The 21732-nt window shown below is 31.1% G+C and overlaps 2 protein-coding genes across 5 annotated transcripts; both read right to left on the bottom strand.

The window, feature by feature from the left end:
* Positions 1 to 200: 200 nt before the first annotated feature.
* On the bottom strand, positions 201 to 9407 carry LOC145595966 (potassium transporter 5-like). Its single transcript, XM_081652399.1, has 8 exons — positions 9270 to 9407; positions 7388 to 7613; positions 3438 to 3692; positions 2557 to 2607; positions 2046 to 2306; positions 1697 to 1864; positions 1244 to 1498; positions 201 to 1153 (listed from the first exon to the last, which is right to left on the bottom strand). The coding sequence occupies exons 1-8, from the start codon at positions 9405 to 9407 to the stop codon at positions 201 to 203; spliced, it is 2307 nt and encodes a 768-aa protein (XP_081508525.1).
* Positions 9408 to 14494: 5087 nt separating this feature from the next.
* On the bottom strand, positions 14495 to 19478 carry LOC145596004 (uncharacterized). 4 transcript variants are annotated; one of them, XM_081652433.1, is made up of 4 exons: positions 19342 to 19478; positions 18661 to 19040; positions 15257 to 17168; positions 14495 to 14799 (listed from the first exon to the last, which is right to left on the bottom strand). In XM_081652433.1, exons 2-3 carry the CDS (start codon positions 19020 to 19022, stop codon positions 15275 to 15277), a joined length of 2256 nt encoding a protein of 751 aa, XP_081508559.1. In that variant the 5' UTR covers positions 19023 to 19040; positions 19342 to 19478; the 3' UTR covers positions 14495 to 14799; positions 15257 to 15274. The 4 variants fall into 4 exon arrangements, with proteins under 4 accessions (XP_081508559.1, XP_081508556.1, XP_081508558.1 ...); XM_081652430.1 differs by having other exon boundaries at positions 14495 to 14784; XM_081652432.1 differs by having other exon boundaries at positions 15261 to 17168.
* Positions 19479 to 21732: the final 2254 nt, after the last annotated feature.

Here is a 21732-nt window from a genome sequence, read left to right as displayed (position 1 = left end):
TTTCATACATAAATAAGTATATATATATGAAAAATTAAAATCAAAAATATTCTTTTTCAAATTAAAATCAAATATATTTCACACTAATAAATAGTATATGTAGTTAAGTGTTTTACACCACAATGTAATGTCATCAATCCAATTGAATTAGAAGTTGTTGCCTTGAAGATGTAGTAGTTGATTATCAACTTCCACCATCTCTAGAGCTCATATGTCATCCCAACTTTAAGCAATCTCTTACGAGGAATATCGAACATCTTATCACTTTGTCGTAAATTCTTCTTCATAAAATTGAAAGCAAAATCAATCACAATCCTCTTTCCAATACCAGATGATTTGTTAGCAGTTACTTCGCTTTCACCCATCATATGCACAACCCCTGCATTCCATGCCTTGTCGATCACCTCGATATCGTTCTCTAACACTTCCTCTTGAGCCCTTGTTAACACATGTTGATTACCATCACCATGGTAAATTTGTTCAGTTTCGTCGTGTTCTTGGACTTGAATGCTTTCGGGATGATCCTTTTGTACATAAACCCAAAACTCGTCCTTCATAAATTCCTTCAATCTATCAATTAATAACCTCTCAAAAGGTTCTTCCTCATTACGAGCATCAGTGTATCCATATCTTACCACACAACGGAACACATAGAGGTCCCTTGGATGGACTCTACGAAAGAGAAATCGTTCCTCAGGTGGAACTGTACTAATAGGCAACGACTTGACTGATGCAAAGACAAGTACAGAGTGCAAAACAGAGATGTTCTCTACATAATGACCGAAAATAGGAGGGATTCCATCTACAAGCTCGGAGTAAAAGATTGCTAGCCCTGGGATACGACTACAATTGCTTTGATTAGCAAGATCCCTAAATGTATTAGGTGAGATTTTGTGGTCCATCTCGTAGTGGTACTTCTTTCGATATACATAGTTCCATATGGCCATAAGGGCAAGAAAGACACTGGCTAGTGCTATAGGAAAGTATCCACCATGAGGAAACTTGTAAAGCACTGAACTCAAGTAAACTAACTCGACTGACCAAATGCAGCACGCGTATATGATGGCTACTGCTATGTGTTTTTTCCAAATTACGAGTATAACAAGTACCATGAAACCTGATGTGATCGTCTCAGCAAGTGCAACAGCAATACCTGTTACATGAGTTTTTGGTTACGATATGCATCTTATGAATCTTATAACAAGAAAGAAAATTGAAGAAAGAATTAAGGTAATTAACTTACCATAGGCATGACCAATATTTTCGGTTGTCCTAAAGGCTAGTGTGACACCTACACAAGCCAACATAAGGAAGTAATTAATCTCTGGGATGTAAACTTGGCCTTCGTATTTGGCAGATGTATGAACAATTGTAACGCGAGGGAAGCATCCTAGAGCAAGGGATTGTTGGATGATAGAGAATGTTCCTGAAATCATGGCTTGACTCGCTACGATTGTTGCTAGAACAGCTGTGACAAACATTGGCCAGTACAATGGACCTGATAAAACATACCAGTACAATTGGCTATTAAGATAATTGTTAGAACAAAACACCAATTATAAAAGCATGTTACTACAATTTGTTATATGTCACTAATGTATACAAAGTACATTCTTATTAAATTAATTACAATATTATAAAACACATATAAGATAAGATTACTGGCTAAAAGAAAAATAGGGTTATTAATATTCACCTGGTATGCATTCATAGAAGGTATCTTTAACTAGATTTTGGTTCAAGCGAAGAAAAGAAGCTTGCCCCGAGTATGTTAGCATTAGCGCAGGATATGTAACAAAAGACATACTTATTTGGATTGATTTAACTGAAAAATGTCCAACATCAGCAAATAATGCTTCAGTCCCTGCACATACAAAGACGATATGTTAGCAATAATTCATGTAGCTAGAAATATTTAAGATCATGTACATGGTGTATGATGCTCATCTTTTACATGTATGTGTACGTTTGTTTAACACAAGACATAAAAATAACGCGTCATGCAATTAAAAGAACATGATACTAAATCGCGATATCTGACAAACCTGTGATACAAAGGAAGACACCACCAAGGGAGATCCAAGCATCTCTACCATTTCTTTTAAAATACTGAATAATGTACCATGGATTTACTGCCTTAATAACAGTAGGATCATATTTTATGAAATTGTAAACACCAATTCCAGCATTAAATGCAAACCATACTGTTACAATTGGAGCAAAACTATATCCTACTTTATCAGTCCCAAATCTTTGAGCTGAAAATAATAGAACCAATATTGCTATTGATATCCAAACCACTCTTCCTGCAAAACAAATTAAAAGAAACTTTAAATAATATTGTTCATATATATGCAATATATAATTAAAGAAATCTAGCTTAGTACATTTCATATATACGCAACCCAAAATTCCTATCCTAATTTATAAAAATTCAAAATTTGTCATCTGATCCAAGCATAACATATATACTGACACTATTCAATTCACACATTTCACTTTGACTATTAATTATAATAAGGAACGGTGAAAAAAACGAGTAAAGATTATATATACCTTCAGTAAAAATAGGCGAAGCTCCTTTTAGCCCACTTATAGCTGATAAAACTGGAGATTAAAAAGTAGATCATCATTAGGGTGATGCTAATAAAGGTCACAAGTTGTCATAAACAAAAATTATTGTCACAATTTATACACATCATATCATATTATCATTTGAGATTATTTTAGCATTTTTGAAAATTCTTAGCTTCAATTATTATAATTAGAAACGTTTTAAATTATTGAAGATATAAAAAAAAAAAAAAAAAGGACAAGTAAAGAAAACGGACAAAAGAAAATTAAATCATACATTAAACAGATATATTTTTGTTTATAGTCTTTAGAATAAATTAATTTCTTATAATCCAAACTATGTCAAATTAATAGTCATTGTCACAACTCACAATAGAAGCATTATTCTAACAAGATACACCTAGCAAAAAGTTGTCCAAAATTTGACTTTTATTAAGGTTAAGTATTCTAATTAAGACAATTAAAAATTCATTTCTCATAGATGATAGCTAAAATATTTAATATAATGATATTCATGACATATACATATTGGAGTTTAGTGAAGAATACTACTACTTCAAACTATGTGCACCTATACGGCTATACTAAATTACTAATTTCAACAAGTTAACGTGAAATATCTCTTAAAAATAGTTAGTTTTTTTATTCAACCTCCACAAGTTAAGATTTGTAAAATATAAAAATCAAATCATAAATTAAAAGTCAAACAACATCTATAGCTAAACGAGTTAAAGAATATATAACATAGCTTTCTCCATCCTAAAATTGTTACAAACGTGGGTGGAGATAAGTTTAGTTTGAATAACTTCTTAACATATCGTAATTTGTAATTGGCTCGTACTTTATAAGAAAAGATATAAAACCTGAGATAGATGGAGTGAGGACACCATCACCGATGACCAAGGAAGTAGAAAGCATAGTAACAATCAAAAGAATGTACTTGGAAAGCTTGTTGTTTTCCAAGAAGGTTTTGAGCTTCAATGATACACCTAATTGATTGCATTTGGTTGGCAATTCAAGTTGGTAGTTCGATACTTCTTGATCTTCAACTTGTTGACTAGGTAGTAAACCAACTTTTGCATTTCGACATAGAAGGGAATACAAGGCAAATGTTCCACCTATAAGTAAAAACAAAGAAATATAACGAACATAAATTAATTAACGTTAGCTCTAAAATCTTACAATTAATCCTTTTTTGATAGAATCGGATTTACAATATTACGATATTATACATCCAAGTATATCATGCAAAATTTATACTAATATTTTTTTTTAAAATTTTTTTCACATTATATTCCTTCAATTAGCTAGCAAAGAGCCAAATAATGAGTGTGGATGTATACCATGCATGGACAATGTTTAAATGCTATATTTAACAGATTATATTTATACTCCGTGTATCATTTTGATTCTTGAAAACGCAAATTATAATAAAAGAGTATACAGTGATAAAATACAAAACATTTTAAAACAATAAAGAACACAAAGTTATTATAAAAGAATATAATTGAACAATTCAAGAAATAGGATGCGTTTTATATTGTCATTTATTTTTAATACAATGCATCCGTTTATATTGAATTGTATATGTGGAGAATATAATATACATACATCTTTATGTAACTCTGTAAGTCTGTAACGACCTAAACCAATATGGTGCTTTTATTCCAAATATTGATAGGTATCAATGTTAATTAATTCATTATTATTACATTAACTAATTCAATAAGCTAAAGTGTCCCAATCGATTAAAACAAAAACAAAAAAAAAATCTAGAGTGTTATTACAATTCTACCGTTAAGATTTAGGGTATATTTTTTTCATTGTATCTTATTACTAAATAAAAAAAAAAAAATTATGTACGTTTAGACAAGATAAAAACCAAGAAAATAATTTTTAAATAAAATAAGTTCAGATAAATTAAAATAAAATGAGTTTAGAAAATATATATTCATAATTTAATTTTGAAATAAAAATTAAAAAAAATAAATGCATGAAATCAAATGAAATAAACTCAAATAAAATATAACAAGTTTATAATAAATAAGTCTAGATAATTCGCATAAAGGAAGTTCTGAAAAAAGAAAAATAACTTCAAATTAAATAATTTAAAACTTCAGATAAAATTAAATAATAATTTCTTTAAAGTTTAAGTTAAAAACATTATTCGACAAAATTAAATAGGGCTTTTACTCCATACCAAACAAATTTAAGTTGTCAAAGAAAGAATTAAAAAAATTCCTCTCTTTTTTAATTGCAATGTTTGAGATTTTACACTATTTATGTGCTCTCTTTTAAATATCTTATGTGTTTTATAAGTCAAAATAAATATAATCATATGATGTCTAATTAAATTCATTTTGATAAGCGCTTTTACATTATGAACTTTTATAATTTAAACTAAAAAAATTATTTAAAATATTAATAGTCTAAAATGTAAAATGACACATATTATAACTTTTACATTGTAATAATTCTAAAAAGGAAAAGTATTGTGTAAAACGGACTCACGTGAGTCCGGTCATAAAAACATGAAAAAAAATTCTTACTTGTCAGAAATTAGATAATAATGGTCAGATATTAAGTTATAAATATCAGATATTAGATTAAAAGTGTCAGAAATTAGATGAAATTGGTCAGAAATTAGATGTAGTTGGTCAGAAATTAAATGAAATTGGTCAGAAATTAGATGATAATGGTCAGAAATTAGATGCTATTGTTCAGATATTAGACAAAATTTCCTTTTCTATGGCTAAAGAATCACTCACCATGCGTGTATGTCAATGGCGGCACTTCGGTGTTGAAGATAAATCATACAGTAGTTGTTATGGCTACTACTACGTTTATCATATTGTCACTATAGTCGGTGTTTATCACTTAGTCGCTAGATGTAGATATGTATGCTTTTATGTAATTATCTTTTGCTTTTATTAATTAGCTTGTATTTTTCTTGCTTTAGTTTGTTGATGGCTCGCACTACTCAATAGAAAATCATCAAAACTTTTCCAATTCTTATAATCGGCACCTTCATCATCATCAACTGGATTGTCTTCTTAGTGGCACCTTTTTATCGTCATCTGGATCATCTTATTCGATCCTACTTCTATATGCTTTGATCTTCCTATCACAATGGCGGCACCTCCATCATCGAATCATCTTCTTTGCGGCACCTTCGTCATCATCATCTAGATCGTCTTCTTCGATCTCGCTTCTGGCCTTTCTTTCGCCTTCGTTAAGGTCGGATGGGTATTTGCATTATAAACTGGATTCACGTGAAACGGTTTCACACAAAACCTTCTCTTCTAAAAATAAGAGAAGTATTATACTATTAGAAGAATTATACGTACTATAGTTTATAATTTATATATTGTGTACTTCGTATATTAAAGAGATTCTTATATACACCTAGGTATTTAGGTGTAATTTAGGTTGGTGAGCTTGTATGGTCAAGGAGTGCTTAAGATGAACTCGGTCTTATTGATTATAGTAATGACAGATTAATGATTAGATTAGAATTAATTTCAAGTAGATACTAGTATAACGTTATACAAATAAAAAATTAATTTCAGGTAGAACTAGCTAGTACAACGTTATTCAAACAAAAAGACACGATTGCTTACGCATTTCTCCAATGCCGTACTAGCTTAGCTTACTACTGTAGTATAATAATCAATAATGCCACTTATGATCAATTATTTAATAATACCAAGTGTACTTCGAATACTTAAAATTGCTTTTGGAAGATTCTTAAGCAATGCCGCTACGTTAATCATAGTACTCCTCTATATAGACCTCGTCCACTTTACCTTATTTTTGTTGAACTGAAAATATTTTTACTGAAACAAAATTATATTTACTGAACTTAAATTATTTTTACTAAACTTAAATAATTTTACTGAACTTAAATTATTTTTGTTGAACTGAAATTATTTTTACTAATTTTCTATAATAATTGTTTTTTAAAAAAACTGAATTTTACTAAACTGAACTTATTTTTACTGAGCTGAAATTAATTTTACTGAACTGAAATTATTTTTACTTAATACGTAGTATTATTTTTTAAAATGTGAAATGAACAGGGCCTACTCCCTTTATTTTAAAATAATTGCTCCATTTCTAATTTTAAAAGTCATTATTGAAGAAATTACCGATTAAGCAAATCTTGTATTAAGACGGCCGTTTCACCATCACATACATTTCCACTCAATCGATAAAATCTTTAATTAACAAAGATGACGTAAAACCCGTCTATTATTTTGGAGCAAAATAGTATTAGTAGGGGGAAAAATGGATGTATTATAGTGTTTTATTTTTATTTATTTATTTATTTATTTATTTTTTATACTTAAAATTTGAGAGAAAATCCATTAACTATTTTATAGAAAAGATAAAATTGAAAAAGGGGAGTTTTTTTTTATTTAATTGCAATCGCTTTTAAAATATTCTAATTTCATAAAAACAAAAATAAAACAACTCTTATAATCTACTTATTACATCTCCTTAAGAATAAAAAATAATCAGCATTGTGATGAGATTTATTAGTATCATAATTGTTGTGCATAGAAATTAAGAAAATAGACAAAATTTAAGAAAAGTTGTAAAATGAACTATTTGTTTTGTGAAAGAAAAATATATGTACATAATAATTCTCACTTTTTTCCTGTTATATACTTATATGCGATGAGAGATATAAATAGATCAACCAGCAAATTAAACAGTATAAGGTAATGGTGTACGGAGTAATAATAATAATAATAATCTTAAAACTATTTAAAAAATGTTGCAATAGGTCATAGAATGGATGAATTATTACCCTTTCCATTGTCATTGGCCCGTAACACGATGAAGACATACTTGATAACGGGTAGTAAAGTAATGGTGTAATATATGAGAGAAAGAACTCCCAAAATATCATCTGTATGCTTAATTCCGCTAGTGAAGGTGCTTGCATAAACATAAAGAGGTGAAGTACCAATATCTCCATATATAACACCAAGACTTTGAAAGGCCAAAGTTAGCACCACTGCCCAACTTGCATTCTGTTCAACCCAAAATCACAAAAAACATAAATAATATTATTAGATCAATATTAAACTATAGAGATATTACTAAAAGAATTAACTGTTGATGAAGATTTTAATCCCTCTTTTGTTTTGCAATAGCATAAATTGGGAGATTTAAGATTTGTTTATAATAAACTGTTTTTTTGTACTTTTTTTTTTTTTTTTTTTGACAAATTTTTTGTACTTATTCAATAAGTAAATATGATATTAAGATCATCCCAAATATGATATTAAGATTCATTACAAGTTTTGCTACATAATTCAAATGCATTGAATCTTGATTTGCCGTGAGTATTATGTGCCTGGTTTAAAGTTGTTAATACAATATTACAATATGATACTCCCTACTTTATAAATTTTCTAACAAGACACACAGGGAGTATAAATTAATACTCGTACCGTTTGTCTACCAATCTATGAACACATGCTAGGGTATAGAAATAAATGCTAGCTTAGTTGGTTAAAAATCACTACTCCTGCGTCTCTTTTTGCACCATAAAAAACAAAATAATACGTATATCATTAATTATGCTAAATTTCATAAAGTATTTTAATTTAATTATATAAAGGATCTTATATTTTGTAGAATAATTTTATAGATAAGGGATATTTATGTCTTATGGACAGTTAAAAATATCTAGCTACTTTAAAAATAAAAAATAAAAAATAAAACCAAGTATTTTCTTCATTTTGGACATTTAAATCAGCCAATTTATTCTTATAAAAAAAATAATAAAATAAAAAAACCACATACTTTATTGATTTGTAAATGAACTTGCTCATTTTGGAAGACAAAACACTTGTAAATGTAATGTATGTATATTATATAAACTTATATTAAAGTTAACTTGTAAATAGGTTATGTGTATATGATTATTTAGGATGATTAAAATCTATATATCTAACATACTTTTGGATACACTTAATAATTTAGTAATATATAATCGTTTATCAATTAAAAAAATCCAATCAAAATCATCAATAATCTTATAATTTAATTATTGAATCAAATTTTGAATATAGTTATAGTATTATATTTACCCTTTTTTTTTTTTTTTTTTTTGCAATTTCATTTTAAGAACTTCACATTTGAAAAAAAAAATACTCAGAAATAACAAACATTAAAATTTTAAAGATGCATGCATCATGAAGCTAGCTCTCCAACCAATTTATAATTGTTACATTATTTTTAGACAGTCACACCAAATCACCTATTCCTAGGTTTCCTAGCTCAGAGTAATATTATTAATTTCCTCGAACAGAATAATACCGAATCTTTATTATTCAATATTAAAAAAATTTACTTGTAAAGATTAATTAAGGTACTAATTAAATGTACTAGTCCCTAGTCCCTACATTCGAAATTAGATCTTCTCCCTAAACTTTCTTCAAAGTCATATTACAACGAACCCTTGACTTTTACATGCAATAGCTCAACTACTCTTTTTTAGATAGCACAATATATAGCTCAATGGTAATTAAACACTAAATCAGAAGGAACTTTTTAATTACAATTTTTGTCCGTGTTCATATAAATCCTTTAAATTAAACTTGTTCAATGGTACAGTACAAGTTAAGGCGACATGACAACTAATTTTGAAAAGAACTCTACAGAAATAAAATGATGCATACCGCTGTGGAATGCCCTCCGGCATGGTGGCCTTTGACATTAGAGGATTCAAGATCAAGGGAATCATGACGACGCAACCTTGTCGTCTTCCCTTGACCCTCATCAGAATCAGGATTGCTGCTTATGTTACTCTTTGGCATTTACAATAATTTTTTAGTTTGTATTTTTTTTGTGTTTTGGTGTTAGACACTAAAACATGGGAAGCTACTTACAAACTAGGAAGAAGTAAAGGAAGAAGGGTGATGAAGGGGTTTATAAAGAGATGAAAATGTGGGGCCTAAACATGTAATTAATTAATTAATTGTTAATGATTCCATTAGATGCGGAGTTGTTCTTGGCCTTTTGGCAGATTTCATGAGCCGTAGGAGTTTTAAGGTTTTTTTTATGCAATTATTGAGCATTTTTAAAGTCAACTTAACTGCCTTTTTTAGACTACTAAGGTATGAAATAAAATTATGCATATTATTTTGTCTTGTATGTTTACTTTTAAATGTTACATGTTGATTTTTACATGTCATGAATAAATCTGATCATTAATATTTTTTATCAGAAAAAATTTCGAAAATAAACTAAAATTTTCATGGTTAGCTCAAGATATAGAATATAGGGGGCGTTTGGTTCGCGGATTATAGGTATGGGGTATGGGTTTAGAATGACCAAAACCCATACCATATGTTTGGTTGTCAAAAATATGATTTTTAAACCCATACCTCAAACCCATGAGGTATGGGGTTTAAAAACCATGGGGGGGGGGGGGGGGAGGGGGGGGAGGTGGGTTTGGCTCATTCCATTCCCTTAGGTATCAAATACATGAAATTAAGGGGATGATATTTCATTCCAAAATTGAACCAAACACATGATATTAAGTATCAAGTTCCAACTCGATACCACCTTAACCGTATTCCTGATTCCAAACCTATACCACTCTGCGAACCAAACGCCCCCTAAGTTATATTAACTTTTGATAAGCGAGCTAAGAAAAATTGGCAGTCTATACCTCTAGGGTATAAGGTCGTTTTGGCTAAAAGTGTGATAGTTTTTAGGTTAAAATGTTACAACTAAAAGTGAACGGACTAAATATATTTTACATATGTAACCAAAAGGTCCAAAAATAAAGGTGTACGCCCTGATAATTGTCCAAAACATTAATAATACTTGTTACAAAAATTCCTTTACAGCGGACACTTTCTCCTAAGAGACCGAGAAAATACAATTAATTTGATCTATTTGATTAACAAAATTTGTCAATTAAGAGATTATATTTGTCTTTACATGCCATAGCGTTTGGGGTTAAATTGTAATTGACAAGCTGCTGTCTTCCATTCATTCCTTCGTACCTGTATATGGAAGAGTTTCAATGGAGGAACCAAAGCTCACAAGCACTTGCAATGGAAACCCTTCCCCTATAGATTAACTATGCTTTTTTACTTCTCTATTTATAATAAGGCTTTATTTTAATTTGGCGGTGAAGCCGCCGAAAAGTGGTAGTGGAAATGATTGCTTTGAATAGAGGAGCTTTGATAAAGGGGGGAGTTGGGGAGGAAAGTAAAACCTAATATTACCTCCATTTTCATATTATTTGCAACGATTAGACATTTTTCCTTTCTACTTTATGTCAAATCGTTGCAAATAATATGAAATGGAGGTAGTTTTTACAAAATTGTCTTTTATCAATGCTTATAGACTTATAGTGCTTGATCTTTATTATCTCTTCATTTAAAAAAAAAAAAAAAAAAAAAAAAAAAAAAAAAAAAAAAAAGCTACATTAAATACTACTCCTATCAAAATTCCCACCCAGTCCACCACTACTTTTTATTATTATTATTTCGTCCATTATCTCACATTCATTACTTTTCAGTACGTAGTTTATTATCAACCTCACTATCTTTCTTTTACATTTTTATAATGCTCCAAGTACCCCACTTGCTTCTTACGAAGCATTTACTTATTTTATTTAAATTTATTAAATTTCTTCAAATTATATATTTCGAGTAGTTAAAGTAACACTTAAGAAAATACAAAGGGAGTACTACTTTCCAACCGATTGAGATTGACAAATTTTGTGAATTAAAAAAAAAATCAACCGGGGCAGCCTCAACTAAGCTAAGGCATACATATACAATATGCCTCTAGAAAAAAATTTATTAAAAATTAAAAAACTAATTGAAAACCTAGTCACTTTTGATGTACGAAGGATTGACTTAATCGTACAAATTTACGAGTAAAACTATTTCCAACAGTACATGGTATATTGGTATATATGTATACACATTATTTGTACAAAACTATGGGTCATATAAAGTCAAAGAATCGTTTATAGGTTGGCAAATCCATTATGAAATCATAACCAAGAATTTTAAAGTACAAAAACCATTTGAGAATTTCAAATTTAAAAGTCATGTCAACATACATTAGCTTAGGAAAAAATAGCACAAGTGTACACACATATTTACATCATCTTAATACAGATACTTGTATAAACAAAGGTAAATAAAAACAATTAGCCTAAATCACATAAAACAAACTCCACCACTATTAATACCTCTTTTTTTTTTTTTTTATTGCAATTAAGTTACAATGCCCACAAGAACATTACAAATGATCGTACACATGTTCGATCTCAGTTTTTGTCACTAGATCAAGACCTATCGGTAGCTATACATTAAAGCTTGAGATGCAGAATTATACTTTGCACCACATAATTTCCTAAATTATTTTTGCTTTTAAATAAGCCAATTAATTGGGAATAATTATACTTCTTGACAATGATTATATTAGAATATTAGATAGTATCCATTATTGATTAGTTAATGGTTGTATAAAATAGTTTCCATATTATTAGTTTGCAAAGGGCCAATGGAAATCATTGATCTTATAACAAAGTATTCCCCCATTTCATAATATAGTACCTATTTGTATTTTCTTGTACAAACTTAAAAACTTTAACTGTAAATTCACTATATAATTAATCAAGGAAATAATCGTTTAAAGTGTTACTTTATTTCTAAATAAATCCGTTAAGGTGGCAAAATGAGGGTTACCAATTTTGTAGTCTAATTTCTAATAGTGGTTATTTTTCGGGCTCTAAAACAAATATTTAGCTTGAACTCTCAAAATTTGGTTATTTTGGCTTTAAGCTTGCCAAGTTAACCTTTACTTTTAATAATTATTATTTGTTGAAGTCATGTATAGAATGAAACGTGTCAGCTGAACTAAAAAACGTATTAAGTATAAATTTTGAAGTAGAAAATTACGAAGTGCTTTGTTTTATTTAAGATCCGAGAGAATAAAATCTCTAATAGATTAATATCTTTACTAGATTGGAGCAAAACAACAAAAATTTGACCTTTATTTTGATTTATTTTAATGAAATTATGCATTTGGAGAAGCACTCATTGAGTAATAAGAATTTGCCACGGCTGCCAGAAGTTGAATTTTTGCATACACGGATTGAACACTGATATACATGGGTAGCCTATTTCCATTGGTACAATTATTCGTACTTAATTGTACATAATATTTATTCAATTATTTTATAAAAATTATTTGATCATATTCTATGCAATTATTAATCTCTATCAACCGTTGAGAATCTCATTATCTCGTGTATAGTTGAAATATATGAACAAACAAAATCAAGTACGTGCCAACCAAAAAGTCAATATATACTAAGATGATTGAAAATTAAATAATTCACTTCACTAGATAAAATTAGCACTCCCAATTTATGTTTATTGTTTAATGTTTAATTAGTACAGTAAGAGTATAGTGAATTGATTGATAAAATTATTATCTTTGAACATTATTGACGTTTAATAAGCTTGATAATGGTAGGTTAATAGTTTAATGCTTCATCGAATTACGTAAGACTAATTCCATTGATGGTGAATTGGTGATATAATATACCACTTTTTCCCACAGTTTTATTGTGACGAGGCTAATAGACATTGATGTATATATTGTTCTTTATACAAACTTTTTCCTTTTATTTAAACGCAACATTTTAACTCGCACACGGGGTTATATGTGATTTGAGTTGAATTTGTTATAATATCGTTTAAGTAAAGTTTGATGAATTGAAAATATTATAAGTAAGAGATGTAAGAGGAAAAAGTATACATAGTATTTAAAAAAGTGAAAGTGGAGATCATGTAAGTAGTGAAATTATATTACAACGGTGTATAATCTTCCTATTTAAAAGAACATTATGTAAAAAAGAAAAATGGGAGATTATAAAAAGTGTTAATCTAAAAAAACAGATTAAGTATTTAATTTGTTTTTCTACACCAAAAGTACTATGCAATGGTACTTCAGCCGAATCTTGAGAATAAATTAAGCTCGAACTTTTGATGAGTAAATGTAGTTTATTTGTAAGAGTTAGCCATCAACGCCTACAATCATTTTAAAAAATTTCCATAAACATGCATGCTACTACTCCGTACAAATTGTACAATAGTAAGCTTTAGAGGTTTAGAATTAAGTTCGTTAAGAAAGGGGAAAATAAGAGGATCTTTATTTAATAATTAGTGCCAGACAAATACAATGTAACCTCATTTATTTTCTTAAAAAAAACCATGAGGGGTATTCTTTTTTTGGAATTACAAACTTGATTTTAAATTAAGAATAAAAAGTGCATTTGTGGTTTATGGGAAAAAAAGTATTAACGAGGTTAAACATTAAAAATTGGTAAAAGTCAATGAGCACTTCCGTGACGTTACATTAAAAATTGGTAAAAGTCAATGAGCACTCCCGTGGCGTTACATAGTTGCTAGTATGCCATATAATGCCTCGGAAGTGCTCATTAACTTTACCATCAGAAGTGTTCACAGAGTAGTGGTTTGACATTCGAAATTTAATGGGCTTTTAATCGATTCTACTGGATTTCAGTTACTGCTACCATCTAACAGTAAAAATTTTCCTGTCAATTGAGGAAAAAGAAAAGATTGTGGAGTACAAGTTAAACAATTACCACAAAATAAAAGTACATAGTAATTGTCACCTAAATCCTCTAACCAATCAATCAATACAGTTATGATTTATTGAAGAAACATATTTACTGTAATACATTAATTTTTACACTCCGTTAATACCTTCCGTATTCGTATTAGTAATGACCATTTTAATTAGCTACTGAAAATATCAACTTCTAATACCACGTCATTTCAACCACATAACAGAAATTCTGCTGACAAGTGAAATAATACAGAAATTCTGCTGACAAGTGAAATAATACAAAAATTCTGCTTAAAATGTAAAGCAAAAGTGGTTGGATAAACCAGTACAACAGATGTCTTGGCCATTAACATATAGCCAGAGCTCAAAATAAGTATTACAAAAGTTGGTAACATATACATATAGCCTGAAAGGATGATGTTACAACCAACAAGAAGAAAATTCAGCGAAAGAGAGCATGACGACATTAAGCGTGCAAGATTCTGGATGTATCTGTTAAACATTGAAATGGTTGCATAAAACACCAGCAGATCTATAAGCTTTCAGCATGTTGTACAGTTCCACCTGCCAAGACAAGGACTAGTTTCATAAGCAATCTATATTCCTAGACACAATAAACTAGCTAAGCCTTACACAAGCAATAGGGAATTCTCTGTAATTATAATGGAGACTGAAAACTGCAATTAAACTAAACTACAGCAAGACTAATCTTGGTCCAAGATACTCAAATCCACCATATGATTACCACAAAATAATCAGCAAAGGAAACATGATCCACGACCAAATAAAGCACATGCTTGTTTGCACACTATGTAGCTTGCTCTACAAAGTGCTTGAAAAGTTGCTTAGTGATACGAAGAGCAAACATTCATCAGAGACAGGCTAGAGCAAACCTAAAAATTGGCTTAGATACATAATGGAGCATGTACTCACGCAATTCATTGCTTTTTTTTTTTAACAAAACTGTGTCCCACTACTATTTGAAATTATAGATATAACAAAACTACAAACTGATTATTAGAATGACGCATATTACCTACCAGCTCCAGCAAAATCAACGTCTCCTATGACCATCATCACGTCGGTTTGACTCATGCTTCCTCGGAGAATCTTCTTCCTTTTCATGCCTTTTCTTTCTGCGATCTTCCTCATCCAGCCTTTCCCTGCATTTGCGTTCATACCTATCTTGCTCCTTCCTTTCATTTCTACTTTTTTGCTCTTGATCTCTTTTTTCCCAATATTTACCTCCATGGTCTTCATCCTGCCTCTGCCGCTTACTGCTTTCCTGTTCTTCTTCCCCTCTCCCATGCTTTCTGCTAGCATGATCATCTTCCTCCCTCCTCTCCAAACTCCTTCCTAGCTTACCATCTTCTTCCCTACTTTCCCTCTTTCTTCTTCCCAGCTCACTCTCCTCTCTTTCACGTCTTTTACTTCTGTAGTCATCTACCTCCGTTTCTAACTTTCTGCTAGCACGCTCATCTCCCTCTCTCTTCTCCAGATTCCTTCCTAATTTCCCATCATCTTCCCTACTTTCCCGTTTTCTTCCAACCCGTTCATCTTCATCTCGTCTGCCACGCTTTTTATTTCTATATTCATCCACCTCCTTTTCCTCATCATCATCCTTGCTCCTTTCCATCTTTCTCTTTAGTGACTCGTCCTCCTCTCTTCGTTCATGCAAATCTATTTCCTCCCTCTCTATCTTTTTCCGATTGTAGTCATCTTTGTCCCCATCTGACTTTCTCCTTTCAGGATCGTCTTCCAACTTCTTCTCCCACTTTCTCCTATCTAGGTCAATATTTTCCTTCTTTGAATGCTTTCTGCCTCCCTGCAAGTCTTCCTCCCTAACTTCATGTCTTCTACTACTAACATGCTCACCTTCTGATCTCTTTTCACGCTTCCTAATTCCATCTTCTGCCTCACGTCTCTCGTGCTTCCTATAAATTTGTTCATCTTCGACCCTCTTATCCATCCTCTTGCTGTCACCGTGCTCATGCTTACTTCGTTCTGCATGATTACCAGGCTCCTTCTCACTTCTTTTCATTTTTGAGTCAGTTTGGCTTCTTGGATACCTTGATTGCTTCTCTTTATTGTTCACATTTTCATTTTCTTCTGTTTCAACATCTGAATCATCATTCTCAGAATCGTGCCTTCCTCTTCTACGACTCTTAACCCTTATTTCTTCTTGATCTGAATCAACAGCATCTTCATCGGGATCATACCTCCTACTTATTTTACTTCTTTCAGGCTCCATTGCTTTTGTACCATGACCAGAATCATCAGAGCTCTTATAGTATTCATCCTCATGTCTCCTGCCCTCATCCCTATCTATATCATGTCTCTTACCCCTGTTCAACTCTCTATCAGATGTAGCTCTCTTCTTGTAAGTATCAGTATGCTCGTTGCCAGAATTATGTCTATTTTTTGGCAAATGTTGCTCAGATTTCATGGTTTTGTGACCAGGAGACCTACTGCTATCATCAGAATCACTGCTTGAATCACGCCTTCTTGACACTCTAGCATTTCTGTCTCCATCCTTCGTTCGCCCTCTGTAAGACTGATCCCTATCAGTATCAGAGTCACTATCGTCAGAGACATTTTTCTTGGACTTCCTGGAAGATTTTTGCTTTCTCTTTGTTTTCCGATCATAATCAGATTCTGAATCACTGCTGTTATCTGTACTTTCTGGATCAGAAGACTCACTGCCATGCCTTTTCCTGTTTTCTTTCTTTTTAGGTTTCCCCTCTTGATTCTTAATTCCATCATCATCTTGATAATTCTTATCAATCTTTACAAACTCGTCATCATGCAAAATTTCACCCTCTTCTCTTTCGTTGCTGCCCTGAATATCTAAATCAGCAGGTTTATCCTCAATCCCAAGAGCTGCCCTTAATTTTTCCATTTGCTTCTCTTTTCTAGCTGCAATTTGGTGAGTTTCTGTATCTGATACCCTAGACAAGGAACGAAAAATTTTTAAATTATATTTTAACAAAATGATTTTATCGACACTCCCTATGCGTCAATGCTAGTTATTGAATTTACATATTGAATTTATGACCATATATTGAGCTTATATGTCTATGGAAAGTTCAATAGGAAGAATGAAAAATCCTCCGGATAATGTTCATTGCTAGTTATTTCATTAGTTACAGATCATGCAAATATAAATGTGAAAACAACAAGACTACAAGACAGAGACCATGGAATTGATTTCTATTACGGAGTAAAATTGTAATGTTAAATGTTGTTATCATAGGAATCGCCCAAATTCAATTGAATGATTGAGCGTCTTAGTCTCTATTGCATTACAGTAAGATAAATTTCAAAGTTAAAATCTTTTCAATAGAATCAATCACCATCTAAAAATCTGATTGCAGTACCACAAAAATCAGTTCCAACATAAACCCAAAATTTCAATCATAACAACTCCTCAACCTCAATACTATATTTCAATCTTAACATCACTTTAACTTTACAAGTACTTGAAAAGTATCAAGAAAGAACCACATTAACTTGTTTCAGATGCTTCTTGCCCTTTGTGTGAAAAGGAGGTGGAGACTATTGATCACTTGTTTTTTTATTGTCAATAAAGTAAGAAGTGCTCTGCTGTTCTGGAAAGCAAGTTGAGAGTGAAGCTGAAGCCTGGTATATTGAAGAGTGTAATCAAAAGCTTAGTGCTATTACATGCAGATTCCAGAGAATGGTGTTTCAGAGCTGCTATGCTGGTCTTCTTTATGTGATTTGGATGCAAAGGAACAAGGCTATTTGGGATAGATGTCTGATGAGACCTGAGAAAGTTATTGATAATTTGGGGTCTAATATGTACCGTAGAATATCATTTGTGATGCCTAGGAAACTCAGTAGCAGTAAACTAAGGTGGTTCAGGGAGCTGTTCAATCAGCAAGGGTAGTTGTTTTTGTTGCTGCTTTTTGCAGATAGGTGTTGTGCTTTGGCCTGTTTTATTTGTTTTGGTCTTGTTTGTTGTATAGTTCAGCCTGTGAGCTGAAGCCTTGTACATACTTGTTTTAATCAATATATTTTTTACCTAAAAAAAAAATAAAAATAAAAAAAACCATATTCACCAGGAAAAACCAAGTAATTTAGGGGAGAAATCTCAGTACTTCCTTTTCATAATCATTTGCAAACTAAAAGTTAAGCAGTTCATAACATAAATAATATCATCATCAAAATTGCTTTTAATCGATACTTGTAAAAGTATGAGAAACATGCAACAAACTAACATTCAGCAAATTCATCGTCTAAAGCTCTAAACTCTCCATCTGTTTTATCAAACATGTACACAAAACATAACAATATCTTGTACGCCCTATGCTAACCTCAGATTCCAACAAACAACACATAAATCATAAAACATTCATGTTAGCCAACAAATTCACTGTAATATCACATCTAAACAAAGACAACCCAATACAAACAACTTACTTCTTATCGGAAACAATAGCGCCTCCGCTATAACCATCCTCAGCCATGGCAGAAGCCTCCGCTTCGAGCTTATGCCGAAGCTCCTCACACTTCTCAGCAATCTCAGCATCAGTGTAACCCTGTTCACTAAGCTTGTCCTCCAAGATCACAAGCTTAAGCTCGATTTGACGCTTTCGATCGTGCTCCAAAATCTCCTTGTTTGCTTTCTTGCTAATACCACCCATACCCTGATCAGGGCCAAACCCCAGGTTTCCATCCACAACCACTTTCGAGGTTTTCCCCCGAATCAAAAACTTGTTGGTTTGAACATACCCATTTGTTCCAGAACCCCTTGGGGTCTGTAACCCTATCCCATTATACATCTTGATTCAAACAAATCACTGCAACAATCAAAATAATCCCAAACTTAAGCAAATCCAACAGCAATTAAATCCCAATTTCATAGTTCGATTATTAACATAAAGGGTTCAGCAACACATTAGGAACCAAATTTTAATTCAAATTATCAAATTAGGGTCATAGTTCAATCAGGAAAACTTGATTCTCGTTTAGTAATAAATGGAGTTTGAATAAAAAAAAACCTAAATTGATTTGAGTATAACGAGAATAAAATCAACGAGAAAACCCTAGATTGTGAAATTGAAATTCGATAATAATTACAAAAAGAAAGAAACATCTTACCTTAGAAGCTGCTTTAATGGAAGAGAGAAATATGAATGGAGTGCGGTTGAATGAGAATCTGAGAAATAGAAAGAGGACAAATCTATGTTTTTATGATGATAAGAACTAAACCTAATAAAAGTGCAAAAATATCGTAGATGAGAAGATGGGTAGAATATTGGAATAACACAAGTATTTTACTATTTCCTCAAAAAAATACAAGTATGATAAGAGTAATTATACGATTTTACCTTTTTAAGAAAGATTTAAGATTATAAACTGATTTGATCCAAGGTCGGTTTAATTCACTCTAGACACTAGAGTACTCGGTAAATGTTTGTTTGATTAAGGTTATGCTCTATTTTATTTCATATAGTATACGTAGTGTGCTGATTTATTTTTTGCTGGTCTGATTGATTGCTTAATTTGATTAAACTTTAATCATATATATGTAAAATTTGATCGGCACATAACTTTAGGAAGGTGATTTGAGATGAATAAGACATTAAGTAATGAAAAAGAGATATTGGCTTGACCGACACATAGATTTAGGAAGTTGTTGCTCTGGTCGGCCTAATTGCAGTAAAAAAAAAAAAAAAAAAAAAAAGGAAGGGGTACATATGTATTTGTGTGTATTTTCAAATTTGTACCGTTCTAATTCTACATCCTAGGGCTAATGATTTCAGATAATATAAAATTAACGTCGATAAGTTTATATAAAATAAGATAAGGAATAATAAATTCTAATAATGTCTAATAGCACCTTATATAAGGACCAACAAAGTTCAATAAGGGTTGATAAGTTTTGATAATATAAGTTAGGGCCTGTTATTTTACGTTGAAATTCAGTTCAGTTCAGCTCTTAATTTCCTTCTCTTATAAAATATTCAGTTCAGTTCAGTTCAACTGAGTTCAGTCAATGAGAACAGGCCCTTAGATAAGTTGATAAAGTTTAGGGCTTGTTCTCATTGACTGAATTGAGCTGAACTGAACTAAACTTATTAATTAGGGATTTTTAACTACGGATTAATGATATTTGATTATTTATTATTATATAAATGTGTATATACAAATATACATATTAAAATATTTAAGAAAAATATACTGCATAATTAACATATTTATGAAAAATATATTAAAAACATGGAACCCCAAAACATTTTATAAACATATACTACTTAATTAAAAAATAAAATATTAAAAAGATAAAAGAACACAAAACACTTGTTAAAAAAAATCTCAAAATAAAAAATGTTAAAATTAAAAAATAATAATAATAAATAAAAAAAAAAAAACCAAAAACAAAAACAAAAAACTGGAACAAAAGCATAGTCCTCCAACGGTCACACATTCTCTTTATTATTCCCATTAGTACAAGGCCTAACCCCAAACCCACTTTCTCTCTCTTCGTCCCTTTCTCCTTCCTCCCATAGTCCTCTAGATCCGGCCACAGCTGTTCATTATCGTTGTGGTTTGTCGAAGTTATCAAAATTATTATTATTATTATTATTATTATTATTATTATTATTATTATATCTCAAAAACAAAAGTCATACAACCTATAATAAATTAGTGGAAAGCCGAGATACAATATGGGCCCCACTCCTCTAGCTATAGCAAATCCTACCCTAGTGAAGATATGAGCTGCAGCACGAGCCCCAATGTCTTGCGTCGTCGAGAACCTCTGAATCCGCTTCAGTAACGCAACAGCCTCCTTCTCTAATTCCCCAAGCGAAGAAAAGGAGAAGGGAATGAAACCATATCCAATCGCCTAACATCGAGCTTCATACTTAACCCGCTTCCGATGAGCAGCATCAGCCACAACCCGCCCAGGAATAAAGTCAGATAGCTCTGACTGTGTCAAAGGAGAAGACCCTGTCAAATCAACACAAACATCGCGACCACGATCCCATTATTATTGTCGTTGTTGTAAATCTTAAAGGTATAAAATTTGGCTTTATATCATTAGCAGTATCATTAGACATAAACTGAACTGAACTGAAATTAATCTGATGAGAACAAACCCTTATTAATGGTTGATAAGGTCCAACAAGGTTCTAATAAGGATTGATAAATTTGGATAAGATAAGATAATAGTTAATAAGTTCATGACTAATAAGGCAAGATATTATAAGAAAAATGAAATTCAACTGAAGAGAACACTACCTAAGTGCAGAGACAATTAATTTAGTTTACTGAACTGAATTGATTGGAGCTGAATAGAACTGAGCTGGACTGAATTGAATAGAGCTGAAATGAATATTTTATGAGAGAAGGAAATTAGGAACTGAACTGATTGGAGCTGAACTGAACTGAACTAAACTAAACTAAACTAAACTAAAATTAAGGTGAAGTGAACATGCCATTAGATTAAGTACTTAGAATGTTTATATGAAAATTGTTTTCAACCAT

This window comes from Chenopodium album, chromosome 19, assembly GCF_948465745.1.
Source record: "Chenopodium album chromosome 19, dcCheAlbu1.1, whole genome shotgun sequence".
NCBI classification, from domain to species: domain Eukaryota; kingdom Viridiplantae; phylum Streptophyta; class Magnoliopsida; order Caryophyllales; family Amaranthaceae; genus Chenopodium; species Chenopodium album.
This window is presented reverse-complemented; position numbering and strand designations above follow the sequence as displayed.

Excerpts from the sequence above, each read along its gene's own strand:
- LOC145596004 (XM_081652433.1), bottom strand. The coding sequence starts at position 19,022 with ATGTATAATGGGATAGGGTTACAGACCCCAAGGGGTTCTGGAACAAAT. Across the intron at positions 17,169-18,660 it reads GCTATTGTTTCCGATAAGAA|GGTATCAGATACAGAAACTC; the intron begins GTAAGTTGTTTG and ends TTCCTTGTCTAG.
- LOC145595966 (XM_081652399.1), bottom strand. The coding sequence starts at position 9,407 with ATGCCAAAGAGTAACATAAGCAGCAATCCTGATTCTGATGAGGGTCAA. Across the intron at positions 7,614-9,269 it reads CCGGAGGGCATTCCACAGCG|AATGCAAGTTGGGCAGTGGT; the intron begins GTATGCATCATT and ends TGGGTTGAACAG. Across the intron at positions 1,865-2,045 it reads TGTCTTCCTTTGTATCACAG|GGACTGAAGCATTATTTGCT; the intron begins GTTTGTCAGATA and ends TTGTATGTGCAG.